This window comes from Rhopilema esculentum, chromosome 16 (assembly GCF_057945365.1).
Source record: "Rhopilema esculentum isolate cy_ngs chromosome 16, ASM5794536v1, whole genome shotgun sequence".
In the NCBI taxonomy this organism is placed as follows: Eukaryota; Metazoa; Cnidaria; class Scyphozoa; order Rhizostomeae; family Rhizostomatidae; genus Rhopilema; species Rhopilema esculentum.
In genome coordinates this window covers 399,072-418,624 of record NC_142830.1, presented here as the reverse complement: position 1 = coordinate 418,624, position 19,553 = coordinate 399,072, and the positions used below count along the sequence as shown (strand labels likewise).

General features: G+C 35.9%; 2 protein-coding genes across 3 annotated transcripts; one reads left to right on the top strand and one right to left on the bottom strand.

Moving 5' to 3' along the window:
* The first annotated feature begins 737 nt into the window (after positions 1 to 737).
* On the top strand, positions 738 to 4,535 carry LOC135682778 (cannabinoid receptor type 1A). Of its 2 annotated transcripts, XM_065197815.2 has the most exons (3): positions 738 to 1,110; positions 1,427 to 1,496; positions 1,996 to 4,535. In XM_065197815.2, the coding sequence occupies exon 3, from the start codon at positions 2,093 to 2,095 to the stop codon at positions 3,080 to 3,082; it is 990 nt and encodes a 329-aa protein (XP_065053887.2). In that variant the 5' UTR covers positions 738 to 1,110; positions 1,427 to 1,496; positions 1,996 to 2,092; the 3' UTR covers positions 3,083 to 4,535. The 2 variants fall into 2 exon arrangements, with proteins under 2 accessions (XP_065053887.2, XP_065053885.2); XM_065197813.2 differs by lacking the exon at positions 1,427 to 1,496 and having other exon boundaries at positions 739 to 1,110.
* On the bottom strand, positions 3,667 to 19,548 carry LOC135682774 (growth factor receptor-bound protein 14). Its single transcript, XM_065197801.2, has 16 exons — positions 18,211 to 19,548; positions 14,817 to 14,951; positions 14,028 to 14,076; positions 13,529 to 13,863; positions 13,183 to 13,342; positions 11,713 to 11,834; positions 11,295 to 11,384; positions 10,867 to 11,007; positions 10,331 to 10,447; positions 9,712 to 9,807; positions 6,443 to 6,526; positions 5,850 to 5,984; positions 5,272 to 5,341; positions 4,679 to 4,754; positions 4,461 to 4,554; positions 3,667 to 4,045 (listed from the first exon to the last, which is right to left on the bottom strand). Exons 2-16 carry the CDS (start codon positions 14,931 to 14,933, stop codon positions 3,899 to 3,901), a joined length of 1,833 nt encoding a protein of 610 aa, XP_065053873.2. The 5' UTR covers positions 14,934 to 14,951; positions 18,211 to 19,548; the 3' UTR covers positions 3,667 to 3,898.
* Positions 19,549 to 19,553: the final 5 nt, after the last annotated feature.

The following is a 19,553-nucleotide window of genomic DNA, read 5'->3' as shown; positions in this document are numbered from 1 at the left end:
GGCAGCATTAAAAGGGAGCTTGATTTTAGATCATATTGCGGCTCGTTTTGCTGAAAACTATCCCCCAAAGAAAAAATATTTGCATGATATGCACTTCTATATTACAGTCAATGTATCTTGGTTTTTGATTAAAATTTGAAAAAAATTTGATTAAAATGAATAAAATTCGTCTTCTATAAGCACCATAAAAACGTAAAAATTCGAATGGTTTTGAATAGAATCTAAATCTGGATCATAGCGCAACAAGCCAAATTGAATAAGAGCAAAAAACAGTCTAGAAAACCGATTCTTTATATTACCGAAGAAATAAAAACCCGTAAAACGCTTCATCCTCAGCCTTAAAAACTACTTGGAAGTCAACCTCTTTTAATGATTTAATGATTCACAGTTGCATACAAAATAGGAAGATAAGCTTCGTGTAACTGATCAGGTATATTTATTCAGGAACAAAGCAAAACGGCGACGAGAATCCAATGTTTTATTTATGTTCTATTTCATGTTATCTTATGTCACTTTTTTTCATTTCTTAAAAGTAGCTCCTTGGCATTTGATATTTGAGAAATCTCCAAAAAGACTTAAGAGTGCAAAAATAAGAAAAAAATGCAAAGTTGCTTATCTTCTAAAAAAGCTTAGTCGATTATAATGGCTGATCAAGAAGATAACCGTTTCAGAATCGCCATAAAAGGTCCAAAAGATTTCATTGTCCAGGCTGGATATTATGCTCCTTCATGTGGCTATAAATTCTATTGGTGTGATGCCACGTGCAATCTGTCCGGACGACCTCATACTGGCATGTATGAATGATAAAGCTGGTGCTCCTGCAAACATCAACAACAAGTCAAACGCAGCGTTTGTTCCTCAGAGAAAGATTCGTTTTGGCTTGAGCAAACAAGAATCGGTATTTTCAGTTTTGTTAGTTCGGGAAATTGATTTAATTTAGTCCAGTCTGGTATTTTCTCTTTGCTGCCATGGGAGAACAACAAAACACTCAGATGACATGGACGTGAATCTCTAAGCCGGTTCTTACGCATTTTTGAAGATCTTTTGGATATGTTGATCAATTTTATCTTGGATAATACATTGAATCGAAACTTGAAAAGTGCACAAAGGGTAAGTTAAATAGCGTTTTTGTGTTTTATCAAATTATGAAACCTTCGAGTTTTCCGATTTCTTGTTTTTTTCGTTTCTTTGCAAGAATGCAGTTTGGAAATAAAAGAATCTATGCTTCATTTTTGAAAAGTATCAATCATTCTTCTATTTCAAATATCATCAGCCTTTAAAACACTCAGGTTATTGAAAAAGCGCCAAAGTTATTTGATTAAACAGCTGCAGTGACCGGTGCATCAAGTGCATCTAAGAGCATCATTAACGTTGGTATTATTTTGATGGCCCTTCTCAAATCCTAGCCAGTTTACTATTTTTATAGGGAAACGAAATCATACTCAAGAGTCTCAGAATTTCAAAGAACTGTTTACAGCAAAAGGAAGTTTACTCTGGTAAGCAAGAAAAAGTGCCTTTATCGATCATAAAAATGAGGCTATTAAACGAACAACAATCAAAATGATTTACCGAATTCTTAAAATGTTTTGTTCAAGTGCTGTTAAAATCGGATTTGCCTGCCAAAACACTTTCGTCTCACGAAAAAGAAATTGTTAGACCATGCAACATGTTGTCGATGTCAACTTTCACGTGTCACATTCACTTATGCCCTTTGTTTTGCTTGCTTTATTGTACCATTGATATTTAAATATCACGCAAACATTTGCTCAAAATGATGCCTAAAAAACATTTTGTGCTTGTACTCGAAAAATTTCTAATAAATTCGATAACTGCATAGAATCTGCAGGCTGTTTTGATTTGAGAATCAGATTTATAGGATAGTTGAAAACATTCTCCTATTGATCATTTTTCCTTCATCCTGCTTTCATTTTAATCAAAAGTGCCTTTAAATTCTTCATAAAATTATTCATAACAATTATGTTACATCCTTATCAGTGGAAAGAAGACACTGAGCAAAAAGAAAATAAACTGACAAGAAAAGGTGACAGAAGAAGAAGCAGATCGTACAACCTATCTCCAAAGCTCTCTAAAAATGAAATATCCTGATCTACTTGAATGCCGTGTTGCCATTGTCACAACAAAATATTTCTACACAGTAATCGTGACATCAGTTCTAACTGTACTCCTCTCATTATTTGCAATTTTTGGAAATTTGCTTATAATAATTGCCATTGCAAGAAATAAACGAATTCAGTCCCAGTCAAACGTCCTTCTCGGAAGCTTGTGCTTATCTGACTTATTGATTGGGATTATGGTCCAGCCAATATACGTTGCTAGGGGAATCCTTGAAGTTTTAGGCAAGACAAATGGTCCATACTGCACATTGCAAAAAGTTCACATATTCTTTGCTTACTTTGGTGTTGGAGCATCAATCACAACTATGGCGATAGTGAGTGTCGATAGATGGTTCGCCATTTGTCGTCCGTTTCTTTATAGAGAGTTTCAAAGCAAAGGAAAGTGCTTGGCTGTCATAGCAATAGACTGGTCCATTTTGTTGATATTAATGCTTACTCCATACCTTGGCCTAAGGTCTGTGGCAATTTACATTGGGGCTGCGCTGGTAATGGTTATATCGATTACTACCATAATAGCTTGCTACATTAGTATCTACTTCGTCATAATACGACACAAAAGGAGGATATCAGAGCAAACCGTATCACAGGTGGAGGCGTCGAATGAGCGAAGCCAACGACCTGAAGAGAGACGAAAAACAAACACAGTCGCCATTTTAATAGCAGTCTTGTTTGTCTGTTACGTGCCACATGTTGCCTGCATCAGCTACAAGTCATTTTCCGGTCAAAAAATTATCATTATCAGCAAAGTTGTCGAGACAATTATACTTATGAACAGTTCGATAAACCCAGCTATATACTGTCTTCGGATGAGCGAAATTAGGTCTGCCGTCAAGAACTTACTGAGAAAGATATTTTTCAAGTCAGAGGATAATGTTTTGTCGTTAGACGCGAGGAAACACCAAATGGCAGGTAGGGAGATCTCTTCAAAGTTATCGAGAGGTCAGTGATCTTCAAGGCTTGTAACTTGTATTAAGAGGAAACTTACAGATTGCTGTTCTTGGACCGAACTGAATGACTGGTTTTGATAAAAAGGGAATGCTGAATGGTGATATAGCTCTTACAGCATCAAGCATATGCTGATTCAGATCATGCTGTGTACTGCTGATTCAGAGTGGTCTTCTTTAGTCAGCTGCTTGGTGCTATCATTATGATGATCAGTGATCGTCAAATCATATTCACTTACTATAGAAAAAAGGTTTCTTTGACTGATTCAAACAACGCATAGGGAAAGATTAGAAAAGGATTACTGAATTCTGATTCACGGTGTACTTCTACTTTCTTGTTCTTGTGAAATAACGACGTAACATTTACTTGGAAAATCATTAATAAAAAACTTGTGGTATTATTTGCCTCCATAAATCATTGCACGAATATATCTGGATTGTTTTTTATTATTAAATTCTGATTTTTTAAGATCTTTTTGAGGCAGAATAAAACTGCAAACGTGTAATCAAATTATGGTCACCAGTATTTTTTCCAATTTTGAGTGTTAGCAAGACAAGGTTTTCAATAAAAAAGAGGCATTGACGTATGAAATTAAGACAACAACAGGTTTATGTACATTACAATATTTACAAAGAGTTTGGCGCAAAAAATGCATTCAATGTGCAACTGAGGCTCCACGTTCCCAGCTGTACAAGGTGGTTTGTATCATCTCTGGCGGCATGGGGACGATTTCATGATTCGTAATCTGTCATCTAGCGACTGCCAAGACTGCGTCCATGCATCCAGCCAAGGCATTCGCAAGTAAAATAAACTTTGATCTATTTTTCAACACGTTTACAAGCTTTTCGCAGCAATGGAGGTTTTCCAGCGTGTCTGTAGTTTTGATAGAATTCTATGAGCTGTTCGAGCGACTGAAATCGAGGCCCATGCTCAAGGCCGTAAAAGACTTGGCCTTCACCAACGGCCTACAATCAAGAAAAGGGCACATGATTATCGAAAATGCTTTTTAAAATTCAATGATGCAGCAAAAAAGATTTTATTTACAAGAACAGGTTCTGAGTTACAATTTACTTGCATTAATTTAAACAGGAATAGAAACAGGCAAAGCCTTGATAACACTAACTCGAAACGGGTCCGGTGCTCAGCTGCAAAAATCAAACTGCAAACATTTGAACAGTAGATGTACAGGACAATCGGCAATCGGGAAAAACTTTTTTCTTTAAACACGTGGCATTTGAATGTTCGAAACAGCACGACGAAAACCGCCAAACATGGCTATGGGACTAAATCAAGCTTTTTGCAACTAGCTTTATGCAACTAGCTAGCATCAAGCAATAATTTGCTGGAGTTTTCATGAAATAGGGGAAAAAAATGTCATACTTTGAAGACTTGATGATGGAGAATCTTTTTTTTCTTCACAACACTGATGACATGGACGCCAGCTGACGTACAGCTCTCTCGGACCAAAAACAGTCTGAAATAAAATTAATGCTCTGTAGAAACAAATATATAAATTTCAACATTATGTAGACACTGAAATAGCTTTCGAAATTAAAATAGCTTTCGATTTGGATGAAGAAAATGTGAAATTCACTAACCCTTCTTCTAGGCCGCCGCTTCGAAGGAGCTTTGCAGCTTGCTCTCTTTCCAATTTCCCATGAAACCATGGTTTCTCTGGAGCATAATAATCAGAATTAAAAATATAATTAAAAACAACAAATTAAAACCTCAGAGGATCTGAACCGCTATTCATTCATGTTTGAATACGTAGTGCCTGTAAGGAAATTCAATATGAATGGGAAAACCAGTAGAGGCAATGTTGGAAGCATGAAGAAAAGAGGTTTAATATTATCACAATTAAACAAGAACCAGAATCTTTTGTTTCTAGTTATCCATGCTTGCGAAAAACTGATTAAGATTGTTTGCTGTTTGACACAAGTATCTATGTATCATCTCTATGCGTGCACAGCAATAAATTAAAATCACGAGAACTAGCAGAGGTGACTAATAAATCTCACTTAATGCAATCATCTTACTAAACACAGCTCAGTCAAACAAAATTCAGCTTCGTAGATACAACGGCATGAAAGCGAAGAGCTTTTTATTAATTGGAAAAACCTCCTAAGCTAGAAAGAAAGTGTTTTATCAGATTTTCCAAGCAACTGATTTTGTATATTTCAAAGACGCCTACCAACGACAGCTGGCACCCCGGATGAATAAGGTGAATGAAAACTTCCAGTTGATCTTCTCTTCAAGCGCTTCTGCAAACAACAAAGTGAAATTGTACACACAAAAACATCAGGATATAACCATTCTTAAGAAATGTTTGGAAAACGACTGAAAGGCTGTTCTACCAAGAGCTGAGAAATATAAAAGTTTGTTTTGAAAATTTTACTTTATATTTTGCTTAGAATGGCGGTTGCTTGGACTATAATTGAGTATCAATGATTAATCGATGTAGATCAGTTCAACTATAAAAACAAATACGTAAATTGTAGTTACAAATGTCGAAGAAATTTTCAGTTTATTTGCATATTTTAAAGATAAAAGTAATTGTCTGCCAAAATCAACCAAACTTTCTTTGCTCGAATATTACCTCTTTGCACCTCAATCACATCAAAATCGACTTTGATGGTTCAGCAAAATACCATAGAAGTCACAAAAAAGAAATTCTTCCCAACTTGAAACATTCGTGAAAATCAAAACTGTCTAAAGGGAAAGAGGGCTATTCAAATGTTATGTTAAATAATGCAAATATGTGATAATTACCGGAAGTTTAGACGAAATTGAGTTAATAACTGCTTTTGCTGCATCGGGGTCTGACACGACACGGCTTGCATTGCCAGAAAAGTCGATAGGCACGCGATAGTCAATTGACGGACGCTTTCTTCTGATAACAGAATCCTGTAGAAAAATTAGGGGATTCTCTAAATTTTCCAGATGGCAATACAATAAAATTTTGTAACACCAAAATTAACATGAGTCGTGTTTGCAACATCGTGCCTTCGGTACTAAAGCCTCAGTGAAAGAATTGAACAGACTCCGCAATTCGATTGTTGGACTCGACTTCTTTTTGAGACCCTGGTAATCAGGGTAGCAAGGTAGTAGAAATGGAAATAGCAAAGATGCTAGAAACATTAAAAATAGCTGAAAATCATGTAAGGAAGTACTTGACGAAGGTATAGGTAGGTGACAGCATTAACATTAATGAGAGAAACGAGTCACCGAGACTTGTAAAAAGACGATTGGCTGTCTAATCATTAAGCAATCCAATCTAATCATCATGAATCATCAAGCAAGCAAAATTTGCTCTAAATTTGCTTGATTAAAATAGATGGTACATTCAGAATAAGATATCTTACCATATCAACCGGCGCAGAAACAGTTTTAGCCGCTCTGTTATCCTGAGTGGCAATTTTATAATTCCTGTACAATCTCGAGCCAAACTGTAATTAAAAAAAACTATTTCAGAAACAGCTTAAAGTATGTTACCAGCATTATTGATGCGATGAAATAGCAAATGCAAAGAGATAGTAAACCACTCCAATAGACAGACAATTTTCATGACAATTAGAAAAATGCAATTAGGCTTTGTTAGATATGATAATTTTTTACGACAATAAAATGAGCGAATAAATGAAGTACTAAAACAAAATTAAGTGATGATTGCTAGAAACACGACGTTTCGAGCATAGACTCGTTATCTAATTTATTTGCTCATTATATTATCGTTGTTTGGATGAAGTATCATAAGTAATAGAAATAGTTAAATGATAATTTATAGAATACTCTAAATCTGACGTGGAAAGAATGGCAAAAATGGCGGAGACTGATAGTTTTAGAATAACGTTGAATGAAAAATATTACAGCAAAAGGTATAACTTGCATAAAGTTGATAGGTAAAAAAATACAGCTGATGGTATTAGATTGAGGTACAAAGCAGTGAAAATTTAGACACATGCGTGTTGAACCTACAAAGTTGAAAACAAATGTCAAGTAGCGATACAAACCCATTTTAAACAGTTCAAGAAGCCTGTGTTTCCGAAATGTTTACCCATTTGTTCTTATAACATAAATAAAAGAATGTATAAACCGATCAAGGTCTTAATATTACCGCACGATTAACGCTAAGGCATCATATGCTGCAATAAACTAAACTTTTTATTTACACATCTCCTAGAAACGAATTTATATACATTTTGGAATTGAAATTTCTTAAATTCTTCTCCGTTGTAGCCATGACTGATTTGAAAGAATTTAGCTGGGTGGAGTAAAGTACAAAGACGTCTAACATCAGGCACCTATAGTGCATTGAACGCAAAATCATAGTATCCGCTATTGAATATGCTATAGACAACGTTGTAGAATTCGCTATATCAGAGAACCTGCAAAATGTTGTTTATCTTGTCTAAATGGAAAACAGTGCGACTTCCTAGTCAAGATTTCGTATACCAGCATCAACGTCGCATCAAAAGAGAATACACCACGAATTTATAAATTGGTAAGGAAATGACAAATGGTAGAAAATAACTTAAAATAAAATCTAGCTTATTAGGCAATTTCAAAATAGTATAAAAACTGCAATCGGACAGGGCAGGTGGCCGAGACGGCATGTAATTGCTCTCGATATACGTGAATAGTTGCACCAGCAGTTAAGGCGGCATTGGGTATTCATCAGAGCAATTGTGTTAGCACACTTATTGATATGCGGCAAAGCAGGGTCGGAATCGCGACACGAAAATCTGCCATAATCAGAACTGCAATTAGTGTCCTTTGGAGCGAATGTTTTGTGACTTGATGCCATAGAAAGCTCTTGTTAAAAAAGGGGTTTGCAAAAGCAAATGGTTGGATCAATTCTTCTTTTGGAAAGTACGCCATACTAAAAAACGAGAAATTAACCATCGATATGATTTCATTTGTCGATTGAATATTTTGACATCTTTGCACTAGTTTTGTGGATTTACACGCAAGGGAGCTGCACAGCTCTCATTTTTTCTGCCATTCCCATTTTGATCTTGTAACTAGTGTATTTAGTATTATGTTTATTTCTACTAGAGTTCATGAGTATGATGACAGTATGGGCTTACTTTACTGTAATTTAATCAAACTTAAAATTTATGCTAGTCTCTTACATAGGGTGGCATCGTTCTAAGTCTGTGCTTCTTTCTTTTTTCATTTAAAAACTGGCAATGTAATCAAAAGTTCTATACAAAAACGTTGGCATTGCAAAAAGCGATGGTACATTTCCCAGACAAATAATTGCTTGAATAATGCTCTTCCAGTAATTGAATTTCCTTATTTTTGATATTTTCGGAATGAATGAACGAAGAAATGTTGAGAAGAACAAATTAAAATCATCTAATGAAAAGCATAGATGAAGCGATCTCAATGGACGTTGCCCATTTTTTCTGACTGTGTAGAGAGTTTTGCAGCAGAATTTTTTAAAGGCTTTATAAAACGCAAGTAAAAAATGTTTAAATGTTAAGGTTGTTTATTGGTTCAGATCCCCACTTTGAGTTTATAGTCATTGACAATTATTTGTCATGAAAACTGCATTTTTCATATCCAAATTGTTTTCAAAAAACAAAGTGTTTCGCAGAAAATAGTATTCCGTACTGTTTTATTTAATGTATTCGTCTATTTCTGCACAGAAGAGAATCGGTTGAATATGGGTAGACTCATATCGCTTCCAAGTGCTCAAAACTAAATGGCTGAATGTTCTATCATTTATATGCATTTTATACGCATACAATTATACTTGCCATTTTCTTAAACGGAATCTAACGACCTGCTTCAAAAGAACCAAGATGCTTTGAAAGTTTATCGTTTTCTCATGCCACATCAACTACGAGACCCTACATTTTGTGAAATTACGATAGCTTTCTGTAGACGTTCTCAACAAAACAAATTGCTCTGAAGAACGGGGCACTAATTACAGCTTTAAAAAGTACCCCAATATGAATTTTTGAGCTTGATTTCGACCCCATTTTCGGTGATCAAAAGTAAAAAATTGGTATTGTGAGGACATTGCAAACCTTCTCACCAGAAAAGTTTCATGCCAAAGACTAAGTTAAGATTATTTTGATGTTGCTTGCAAAAGTTAGTCTTAGTGTGACATTGTGTTAAATTCTAATCAGTATCAACGGCGCCTTTTAACATTTAGTGGCATACAAAATTCCAAAAAGGAGGATATCTTCTTATATAACGTTTTCTTTTATCCATAACAAACTGTTTATCAATTGTTAAAGGATAGTTGTTCAACCATTTAGTTTTTCGTTTCAAAGCTAATCAGAATTTCTGTGGAATAGTTCCAGAAAATAAAGCTATCACAAGGATCAGTCTTATCCCAGTTCTTTTTCTAATTAGTTTAAACAATTTTTATGAAAACCAAACCAAACCATTTTCCCTGGTCAACCCCTACTGGCATGCTGATGATAATTAATGATTTTAGCAGGACAAACACAGGTTCAAAATAAAGTTAATCGTTTCGCTGAGTAACATATTTTAAATAATTGTTTACTAGCATTCTTGTATTTTTACTTATCCATCTAAAACTAGCACATTCCTATGGGTCATCTATTTATTTGACTTTTATGATAAATGAAAGATCCAAAAAAATTCCAATAGTCACCTTTGCAAGTCGAAATCCGACAACCCAACTTTGCATCACTTGTTCATTTTCAGCACAGAAACATTTGATATCTTTATGGAATGCAAGATTGTCAGGCTATAAAATGAACAAAGGTATTAAAAATTGGGCTTCACGTTAAAATGTAACTGTAGTAAGATAGTGTCTTGGAAAAATACCCTGTTACAAAATGCCAATTTTCCAGTAGCAGTTCTTGCAATTTAATCTAAATATTTGCAAGCATTGACATTAAAAGCACAATTTCCCCTCATTTAAGCGATGAAAGTTTTCGAATCTAAAGGCACAGCCTTTCAGCAAAGTTATTCTAATTTCATAGACATGTTATGCTTCCAACTGTGAATGTTTCAATTTTTCTCAAACGTGCATATACTGAATGTACACTATCTTTTTGGCATCATACAGCTTGAAAGTTTATTTCATTTTGACCCTAGAGAAGATTTTGAGGGTTCTTTAAAGTTTTAAACAAATTTGACTGGGATACAGGTCGCCTGCAAATCAAACTAAAAAAAACTTTCTCTCCTCGAAATGCAGTGTTATACTATCAAACGACGACTTCGATAGCAAAATAACGAAAATATAAAGAAACAAAGCTCAAACTTACAACAAAGCAGAAACAATGGGCAAATGGAGCACTTTGTGACCCTTTGAACGACGATGTAGTAAAAAACAGTTTACAGTCCTCAAACTCGACATTGCATTTAACTTCTCTTGAACTTCGCTGTATGAAAAGAATTTATCACATAATTAGACAGAATTTACCTGTATGTTTTGATCAGGTAATGTCTCTAAGATCGAATAAGATACGAAGGTATTTAGATTTACTTATCTTGAAACATGAACGCTCTGAAAATGATAACTATCAAATAAAAATGAGCCATTTTCACTATCACTATCAAACAGACCACTCTAGTATAAATCGCATCCTGAAATTAATTCTATGAGCGGAAAGAAGATCTCCTGTGCAAGACAAAAAATTACGACTTTCGTATTTTTCTCTGCAAAATGCGATAAAATTTTTATCCATACCTACTTCCAGTTTGAAATAATTATCTAAATAATATACTAGTTTCTCGTTGAACTTTCGTCAAACAAGGCTTAGGGTTAAATGATGCTTTCAAAAAACTCTTGCCATTTTACCTTAAAGCCACTTTTGCTTGAACTGAAAATACCAGTAGCTTTTAACAGGCAGTATTTTCTCTTCCATGTTTTTTTGCGATATTCTTTCAAGTGAAGAAAGTTTTCCAATTGAGGAACTTTGTTGTCGGACATGAAATAACTCTAAAATAATAAATTCATCAAATAAGTAAAAAAGTAAACAAAAACAATATAGAAGTTGTGCTTGAATTATAAGAGTAAGAATTTTAAGGCTACGAATATTAGTAGTTATCCAGTTTCTCATCAACAAGCGTCTAAAACAGAGGCAATATTTAATGATCATCGCAAAACAGCCATGGATGTACTTTCCTTTCAGACAATGGTAAATCAATCTCGCTGATGGTCGCAAAGCAGCCATTTTTCCTCGTAAAAATAATTCTACCAAGAAAAGGTCAGCTGTGATGACTTACAGCATATTCGGGGCTCAATTGTTCATCGGCTCTTAGTGTGGCAGTTTTCGTTGTCTCATCGTTGCAAAGAAGATAGCTTGGAAAGTAGATCTGCAATGATTTGTAAAGCAGGTCAGACGAAAAAGTAACTGTTAAAAGCAACTGCTTGTTAGGCAACTTGACATGCATTACAGGTGGAGGGCTCCACGCGGTTTCAATGGAGCAAAATGATTTGTGACTTGTAAATTGCTGTAAAGACCCGATTCAAGGTGTTTTAATAAAACATGAAGCTGCCTTCTTTAGTTTTCTTTCTTAGTCTCAAAGTCATGAAAGAAAAAGCAAAGTTCGCAGTTTTCGTGCAAATATATGGAAAACGACAAGAAGCATTAAAAAAATGAAATTGACAGAGGTATATGTAAGAAAAATAGTGACAACTTACTGCCGGTTTTTCAAAACATTCGTACTTTTTGGTGAAATTTTTCATTTGCAGACGGTTTTCCGAATTCTTAGGCCAATTTTTGACCACATCTTTGATGAGTTCGTGATCTTCTAAATTTCGTTCTGCAACAAAAAAAGAATTCACTGACAATGCTTCGCAAATGGAAATGAGAAAAACCTTTATTTAAATATATTTTATTGCAGAAATGCCTTGAAAGGCATCCGGTTCGACATTTATACTGTAGCGGTAGCCATTAACTTTTTCCTGCTTACATTCTCCTACGATACTGTGCCAACTAAATAGGTTTCAGAGACTGTTTCAGAAACTTTCGACCATTTTTGTGAGAGTAATTATTAAATTCGTTCAAAACTCCTTGCTGCAATACGCACCTTATAGGCAGGTGTCTTGCTGTCGACAGTACAAAAGCTCTAAGACTTAGAAGCGCCAAGAAGCATATGTTAACCAAGGTGCTACTAGAGAGAGACCTTCTCTGCTTTGAAGGGAGTCCAGAAATAACTGCGATTGACTACAATCAATAACAATCTAACTCATTGGATAATCTTGCATTTACACAAAGACAAACTCTATCACCGGAATTTGATAGAAGTTGAAAATAATCTCCTTTACTGTAACCCTGTTCACGCTAAACTGAATTCATATCGTATTGGGTCTATATTCATATCGGACAGGCGCTCTTTTCACACGATAACGCTCGAAACCGATTCGATCCCTAAGTCAAGGTATTCCGCTTTGAAAGTTATATGGCCAACGATTCGGAACCATAACGAATCACTGGTGAGCTTATGCGAACACATAAACCCCATATGATTTTGCTCTGAAACTACTGGATGAATTATACATCAGGTTTTGGATTCATGTTTTAAGATGGGTGTCAGCTATATATGGCAAACCGCACAGCTTTTCACGCAGAATAAAAGCCATGGGGAGCAAACTGACTGTTCATCGGAACTGTGAAAAGGCATAGCTAATGGCAAAACAGACTGTTTCTAACCATTTCTACACTTGCAAGTTCTGGCAAAAGATCAGTTTTCTACCAGCAGTTTTAAATTCTCACGCGCTTTGGGCGAAATGTTGACGTGAACTATTCACTAACATGAGAAACAGTGCCCTTAAACATTAAACAGATGCTCAATCATATCAAACCTTGTGCAATGTGTTTACTGTGGATGCTTTCACCTTACTGATTTTCATAGATGGGATGGTTCAATTTTTATTTTATTTTGCCATTAGCAACTTAACAGTATTAATAGTACAGGGATTCCACGCACTATAGGCAGGCATTCCATGACAGTAATATCAAAAGATACTTGAGTTAGACTTAAACTCGCCTCGGTAATGAGCAAATGAAGTTGCCGTCAAATGAAAATAGAATAAGCTAGCATGCTATTCTAATTCTCTGCAAAGCGCAAAGGCATGAATAAGAAATTAAAGGGAACATGCTTCATTTACCCAAATCATAATCCGTTAAGCATTCAAAAATTGTCCATTCCTGGCTTCTTTGAAGACGGTTGATGATAATAATGCGATGTGCAATGTCCTTGGCAGTAGCAGAAAACGGAATCTCCAGGTCAATAGGCCTTTCTTGGAAAAATACAGTGACATGCAACTTCTATGAAGATAATTGCGGCGTTAATCAAGCACGTAAAAGGATGAAACCTTTTACGATGAAATCAAGCACGTAAAAGGAGCGACCCACAGAGTGCTCCTTAACTAGATATGTTTTGTTATAACAATTGCAAGTAATGTTATATGCTAGTTACAGCGTTGCTTTCAGAAAGGCAGAGAATAAACATACCTCAGGTGATACTTTCCCGTTGGAGAGTGGATAATTTTCCATCGAAGAATTTTCGTACTCAGTACTGGTTTCAGAACTGCATTCGCTTTTTAACTTGACAATCGAATTCGGCCTGGTATGCGAGCCTCCTTCTGAACAGTAGGCCAGATCCACTATAGTTTCATCAATTGAAAAAGAGTTTGAGGAGACCGAGCTGGCCTGGTCATTTTCATGGTTGCAACTGCTGTTGACGTTGCAAGAGCTAACGCTTTGTACTTCATTGCTTTTGCTAATGTTATTTGCATGTAAAAGGCTCTTGTTTCCTTCATCTTTTGACAGAGTGCGCAACAGCCTTCCTATAATGAAAACAAATTCTCAAGAATTTCCTTCAGAGTCACTGCAGTTAATGTTAGTATGGTACTGAATTCAGCAAACGTATGATATCATTGTGGAAAACATGAAGGTGGAAAACATCATTGTGAAACGATAATGATAAAAGTAAATGTGTCAAGAAATATACCGGCTGGCCCATCAGTGTCCATTTCAGAAGTAAGAATGTCTTTAAATGTCTGCAAAAGAAGTTGAAATATCAAGCAGGAGAAGCATGAATGTAATTTTCTGTAATTAAAAACCATAATCGATGCAAGACTTAATTAATGTCAAAATGTCCTTGCGGCCTACGGCAACAGATTGGTCACCAACGTGCCTACATCAGCTGACAGAACCGAAATGAATGGGTCATAATCATCTAATGTTTTGTGCTTTTATGACTAAATGTCATAACATATTAAGACAGAGAAGGAATTATGTCTGAAGTAACTAAGAGCCTCGTTTACTTAAAATTCAAGCCTCTGATGGCGTTCTAAGCTGGCATGATAGTCGAGACTGACTGGTTTGTGATTGACGGCAATGCCCCATTCTATAAATAGGTGTATTTAAAAATATCACATCCTAGCAACAAAAAATGGTACCCATCCGTGAAGTTTGCGACAGTTTGAGACAGATATTGATCTATCATAACACAGACAAAACCTATTAGCTCTAAATCTATCGTAAATTGGTGCAAGAAAAACTTGAGTCATGAGCACAATGTAATTTATCGTTACGTTCTAGAATGTCCATTTGCCACAACAAAAACATTTTACAGCAAAACAGAATGCTGTTATATCAATATAATTGCTAATTGTTGCTGGAGAACAAATGCAATATTTGATTTAAATGGATTAAACCTTGCTTTGAATTGGTTGAGAATCAGACTTATCTTTTAAATCAAAGTAAATTTTAAAACAAAGGAAAACTAATGCAACACCTCATTATTATTTGATGGAAAAAACTCCAGAACTGTTTGAACGCTGATATCCTTCATCATGCTGTTGAGATCGTCGAGCACGGAATTCAGTTCAGCGATGTCTTCTTCTAGGGCCATTACTCTTGTTTCAATATCCTTCAAAAGGGACAGAAGGTCTTCACAGTAAAGAGGTTATTTACGGGAAATGTGTAGCCGAGCCGATGGCAAAAATGATAGAATTGTAGTGTTAGGAAATTCTGCTAATGATCTTTAACCAAACACAAACCTAGAGTGGAGCATTTTACTATCAAATTGGTAGGGTGGTGGTCCTTTGATAACAGATCCTGTTTGGAAATATTTATAACGTATGACCTTAATGAATCTTCTATGCAAGATATATATATAAACCGTGTGTTAGTATGGTAGAATTAACATACAAGAGTGGTTCTACTCTTATAACTTTGCTTTTACTTGAAAAAGACTGGCTGTCAACTATCAAAATGATTCCTCTTAATTTTCATCTGTTACTTGTTACTTTATTTCAATAAATCGGAACTGGTAACTGAGTGCTGGTGTCTTCTGTTGAAGCCTGGCGACTTTTGTTGAAATCTGGCAATTCAGTAAGAGGCAACGTCTGGAAAAGTAAGAGTCGCAAATCAAATGACAGCGAGGCCCAAAATCAACTTCAAACTTGCCTCAAACTATTTTATCGGCGTAACTTCGTCGTAAAACCGAGCTGGGGATAAATGAGGTTCAAAAATTGTGTTTCAACGAGAAGTATCTATAGGGCTTCCTGTGATCACCTGCACATAACTAGATGGTCAAGATAAGAAAGATCCGGAATTCCAAAGAAAATTCTATTTCTAATAGACGCACAACAATTCTGCTTAGAAAAATGATATTTTCTTTTTCTCCCAGAATACTAATCGTGCTGATCAAATAAGAAGAGGTTAAGACTGCACTGAAGTGGAATGAAGCAATCAAAAATTAGATTATGCAAATGCGAATTAGAGATGCAAATATTAGAAATTGAAATAAGATTTCACAGCGTTTGTTACATGGAAAAGGTTCAGTGACAACTGATGGCTTGTCTCAGAAACAATTTGGAAGTAGCCAATAGCGGAGGATAGTTTTTTATTACTGGAAACAAGTGGAAAAGAGACATGGTCAGATGAAATAAAGCCAAGATTAACTTAAGGATATTATTTCTAAGTGAAGAAAGCCTTAATACGATTATGGCGAATATGTGGGCATACAGAAACAGAAAATGGCCACAAAGGATCAATGCTGGTAAATCTGATTACCTCTGATCAGAAATGAGGCTGGCGACACTACAAACGGAGACTAAGCGTACCCTGCATGTTAACTGACACTAGACTCCAATGTTTTTCTTGCAAAAGAAATAATTTTATCATTATCTATATACTTACGTGCCTGGAAAACCTCTCCTTATATGCATTAGAACCTGAATCTTATTATTTTAATTAAAACGAAAAGCTTCAACATCAACACATTATTTAATAAGGCATTCCTTAGGTAAGGGAGATTATTTGATATCCCACCAAGGCTCCGGTCTGTAATCATTTTGAAGCAGCAGGCAGTCTCCGGGTTCTTGAAGTATAAAAATTGACAGATTTTCTCACAGAAAGGCTAGCAAATTGAGTATAGGAAGGATTGGAGGGAAACCAGAATGCAGGAAACACAGCAGCAAAAAAGTTAAATAAGTGAAGAAAATTATAGGAAATATGGGAGGCATCTCAGTTTACGCAAAATATTTACTGAACGTGGAAATCCATCGGGAAAAATTTGTACCGGCTCTTTTTAATAAAAGAGAAAGCAAAGACCCTTCGCATGAAAAAAAGTTATGCTACACGCCAACAAACCTTTTTTTAATTGTCAATTGGAGATTATCTAAGCGCAGATAATTTAACCCGAAAAGTAACTTTATATTGGACAGATGTGTTGCTCATTTCCAGGCTCTTGGTGAGTATCAAAAATTGCTTATCAGTTAATTCGATTGTGATACAATTTTCTTCTTCGCCCTCAAATTTCGTTTTCCGTGAACACGGGTAGCTATTCGAATAAACAGATTAAAGAAGGAACAGTTTTTCATGCTCCAGAGTCTTTCGTATTTTTGAAAGCTGTTTTGCAGATTTCCAGCTATGTAAACAACCAAAGCTAGCCTTTAAGTACCGTGAGGATAAACGCTTGTCTGAGCGCCATTTTTAGGTTTCCTGACAAGATGGAAAAGCACATGGCTCGGTCTCTTAACAGAAGATGCAATTGCGAGAGGTTTCGAGGCGGGGGCATGTTGTATTTTGAAAGGGTAAAACTGGCATATTTCAGTTCCTTTACTACAACAGTTTTATTCATAAAGACCAAATATTCTTTATTTTCGGTCAAGATATTTACACACTTCGGAAGGCTCTTTAGCGTTCTCTCAGCTTAATAGCATTTTGTTGGTCAAAATATTAATCCTCTGAATCCGATGGCACGGATTAAAGGCGGCACACACGGTGCGCTATGAAACAAATGGTTATAGAGATGGTTGCAGCAACCATTGATAATAACACGATCGACGTGGTGAACGGCAGGGAAAAAGCTAGTCTTGAGCAGAGGATAGTCACAAGTTCTTAGCCAGTTATAGTGTTTCAAAATACCAAATAATTTGGCATTCTTGAGTAGAATATTGTATTAACAACATGTGGCCTGGTCTTTTTATCTTTTCATAATGTGGTTTTTGTGTTGATCAAAAACCAACTGAATATGCTCATATCAATAGAAATCACTCTAAGCCTATCAATCTAAGGCAGTTAAAAATATTCTCTGGTTTAGATGGAAACTGGGTGCGAATTTGGTTAGAGCTTTTTGTGTTTTTAGATCAAATTGCTTTTGGGAGGGCAAATATTTTGGAATTCCTATGCAAGCAAATATGTAGGAATTCCAACAATTTCACGGGCTAGTAACCATTCATCCCTCTGCTAAAAGAAAAATCATGAAATGCAGTTTTTTAGACTGACATTTTCCACGAAAAGACAGCTCCGCGTTCATCTACAAACATGAAAGCGAAAGTAAAAAAGCCAAATCTCGTCGAGACTGCAGCTCAAAGGCAAGGTTGATAAAAGGTAATGGCGTTCCTGTTTTGATGAAACGTAGTGGGAGATTCAAATAACTTGTAAAAACCGCTTTTAGAGGTTAGGAACTTTACTGGATACTTTGATTTTGGAAAGGTACCATAGACAATGAACAAATGTACAAAAATATATCCCTTATAGTGTAGGAGAGTAATTTAGAGCGAAACAATTCCTAGGGTACCCTATTTAACGTAAATCGTACGGCAAAAACTGCTTGCATCGGTCGGAAAGAGACTAAAATGAAAGTTTGACGGCCGGAAAATACAAGCAAAATCACATACCTGAAGAAATTTGTTTTCTGGTTGCAAGGGCAGGCATGTTTGTTAACCATCTGTTCGAAAATGCAAAATATGCCGTCTCACTGCACCAATATCAATACGTCCATCGCAATACCACATCGAAGATATATTCTCTGATTTGAAATCCAATACCCTGAAACTTCGATAGTATTGTTCTTAAAATGATATTTCTTCATTAACCAGATAGTTTCTCTAACTAGCCCTACGACAACTGAGAGGATGTCGCATAAAATTAGAGAGAATGGGAACAAAAGGCCAAGTGATCCATGCCTCAAACATATTCAGATTCCGCAAACCCATTGAATTTGGAAACATTATTGCCCTTGGCGGGGGGCTCCAATACTAGATTTACATTTTCGTATTTCAAAAGAGTACCGTTTGATTTATTATCAAGATACAAACGAGAATGTTAAGGTAATTAGAGGGAACGATAAGGCGTGTAACGGACACTAGGCAAACCATTATTCCAGGTCGCTGGCAAAGCAGGACATGATAAAATGTAAAGGTCTCTAAAATCATGTTGTGAGTAGGCATGTAACATATCTGCAAATGAGAAGGTTCAGGCCATACACAAATAGAATAAGACCCTTTTGTCTTAAATTGACCAAAGCTTCTATGGCTTCGAAGGCATGCAAAATGTATGGTAATGAAAATTTGCTATGACCTGTTATTGCTATTATCAAACAAAATCTTTTGTAAATTTCTATAACTCTATTTTTAAAACTTTCAAACTCACGTCAGAAGCACCAACTACAATTGAATTTTCGCTTTGTTTGATGGCACAAAACAAATCTTCTCAGCATTCGTAGCTGATAAATTGAAAGTCAAGACCTAATAGGGCCTGTGCCACGAGTTTGCAAGTTTGGGGCAAGCCAACGAAAGGTGGGGACAAGGCCAACAAAAGTGAGGGCAAGGCTTCTTTCATCTTTAATTGCAGCTTTGGAATTATTTGCTTCGAAAAAAGGGGAGCCATGCCCCTGGCCCCTCGATGGCGTGGGCCCTGCCTATCCGTAAATGAACCAAAACGTTCTAGGTGCTTCTGAATGTAAAAAATCTAATTATGTTGAAGTGTATTGTCTATTCTGTGGTACTGTTTCGTCAGCATTTCCTAGGTCAATATATTCTCTTTTAAAAGTTCAGTTTAAAAAACACGTGCCTCAAATTCATAAATTGAGAAAAAGCTAAGAGTTTCTGAGGCTGCCCAAGAAAGGCGTTTCACGACTGACGTCGAGATTGAAATAATTTCATCAAGTTTATTAATTTTTGAATATGCTAAGAGTTTGGTTTTCCACGCCGTGGTATTGGTGATCCCCATCGCAAACTCA